We start from the raw sequence: 1629 nt of genomic DNA, 5'->3' as shown, positions 1-1629 counted from the left end.
TTGGGGATTTTTGGGGCATGACTGATACCCTCTTTTTCGAAAGATTGAAGTGGAGGAAAATCTTGGGAGTGGCTGGAACGTGAAGGACTCATCATAAATATTTGCGGATGTGTAGACTTTTGGGTTGATGGAATTTTAGGTTCAGGTTGCTTTTTGGATTCTGGGTTATGAGCTGACGGTGGTTTGGGTTTTGGGGTGGTTTCACTATCATCCCAACTTGGAGTGAATTTTTCTGGTAATTTTGGCCATTCCTGGGTTCATAACTGACAAGAAATTCATATTTACCTGGACAGCTTAATGAGCCAATTGAAGGATCTTTATTTTCATATTTGGCTCGAAATTGTTTTTCAGTAGCTTTCTCCTTTTTCTTGGATTTTGGTTTGCGCTGGTGATGTTCATCATATTCTCCAATTGGATCTTCTAAACAGTCTTGGCAGGTGCAATCAAGACCCCATGGGCTGTGACCAGTGAAGGGGTATTTGAACCACCACATTCTTTTTCTTTCTTTGTCAAAATATTGGCACCAGTCATGTTCTTCCATGATGCTTTGTATATTCCAGAAAAACTCTCCATCAGGTTCTGGGTATGTATCTGTGGTATGTTTGGGTTGAATCATTTGGCAAGAGAAGATGGTTTTATTGGGCTTTTTGAGATGGGAATGGTCAAAGCATATACAAACGGTTTTGTCACTTCTTTTGGTAAAAGTTGGTTCACTAGATTGCAGAGGTTCTTCAGGTTCCCTTAGCTTTTCGTAATTTGTGATCCAAGAGTCAGGAAGAATTTGGACTAGATCATCTTTGGAAATCTGTCTGGGTATTTGGGTGCACATGGTGTTCCCTTTGGTAGCATCAATATTTAAGAGTAAAGCATTTTCTCCTCCGGGGAGACAGAGATCCCTGGCATGATTTTGGACTCGCCATGCTATTTGGTGGTGAAGAGTAGCTTGGATGGAACCTTTTGCTTGTGGGGCTCCTTGGATTTTTAGAGCTTCGGTTAGGTATGGGTCATAAAGGGACATGTTGAAATTTGGAAAGATAGTTATGAAGACAGTCCCGACATTTAAGGTAACTTCTGCAGTACCCAAATTTGCATGTTCGTACTCCAAATATCTTGTATCTATAAGAGAAAGTCGAGCTACGACAGGTTGACCTTTTCTTCCGTGGTATGTTAAAGTGATTCGGATAGCACCAAATGAATATGGGTAAAACCATGATCTCTCCGTTGTCTGGGAAAATCATCTGGTATTTCAAGAGTGATAAATTGTTCTTCTCGAGTAGCAAGAATAGGATGCTGGTCAAGTTTTGAGGCAGCAACATATTCTTTAACTCCTTTTGGTCTGTGTTGGACTAAGGAACGAATTTGGGTCCAGGGTGCAAAGGATTTTTTGGCAAAAGCTGAGTAAGGGTTTATGAGGGGTAGTTCAGTGGAGGATACTTTTTGTTCATCAGGTAGTATATCTACTTCATAGAGATAATCATATTTTTTGGACAAGGTTTTATATAGAGTAGGGGACATATTCATTTTTGCAAGGGAAGAGTATGATGGAAATGACTCAGACATATTTAGTAAACTGTTCCTCCCTCCGAAAGGATGGGCTGGTTCTGATACCACTGTATAAAGAACAGAGCA

The 1629-nt window shown here is 40.3% G+C and overlaps 1 protein-coding gene across 1 annotated transcript; it reads right to left on the bottom strand.

Annotated features, from left to right (window-relative positions):
• Positions 1-285: 285 nt before the first annotated feature.
• On the bottom strand, positions 286-1018 carry LOC109222101 (the record flags this gene model as incomplete). The annotated part of the gene is made up of 1 exon (XM_019386503.1): positions 286-1018. A coding segment is annotated over exon 1 (733 nt), but the record flags the coding sequence as incomplete, so codon positions are not given.
• Between the last annotated feature and the right edge of the window lie 611 nt (positions 1019-1629).

This window comes from Nicotiana attenuata, unplaced genomic scaffold, assembly GCF_001879085.1.
Source record: "Nicotiana attenuata strain UT unplaced genomic scaffold, NIATTr2, whole genome shotgun sequence".
NCBI lineage: Eukaryota > Viridiplantae > Streptophyta > Magnoliopsida > Solanales > Solanaceae > Nicotiana > Nicotiana attenuata.
This window is presented reverse-complemented; position numbering and strand designations above follow the sequence as displayed.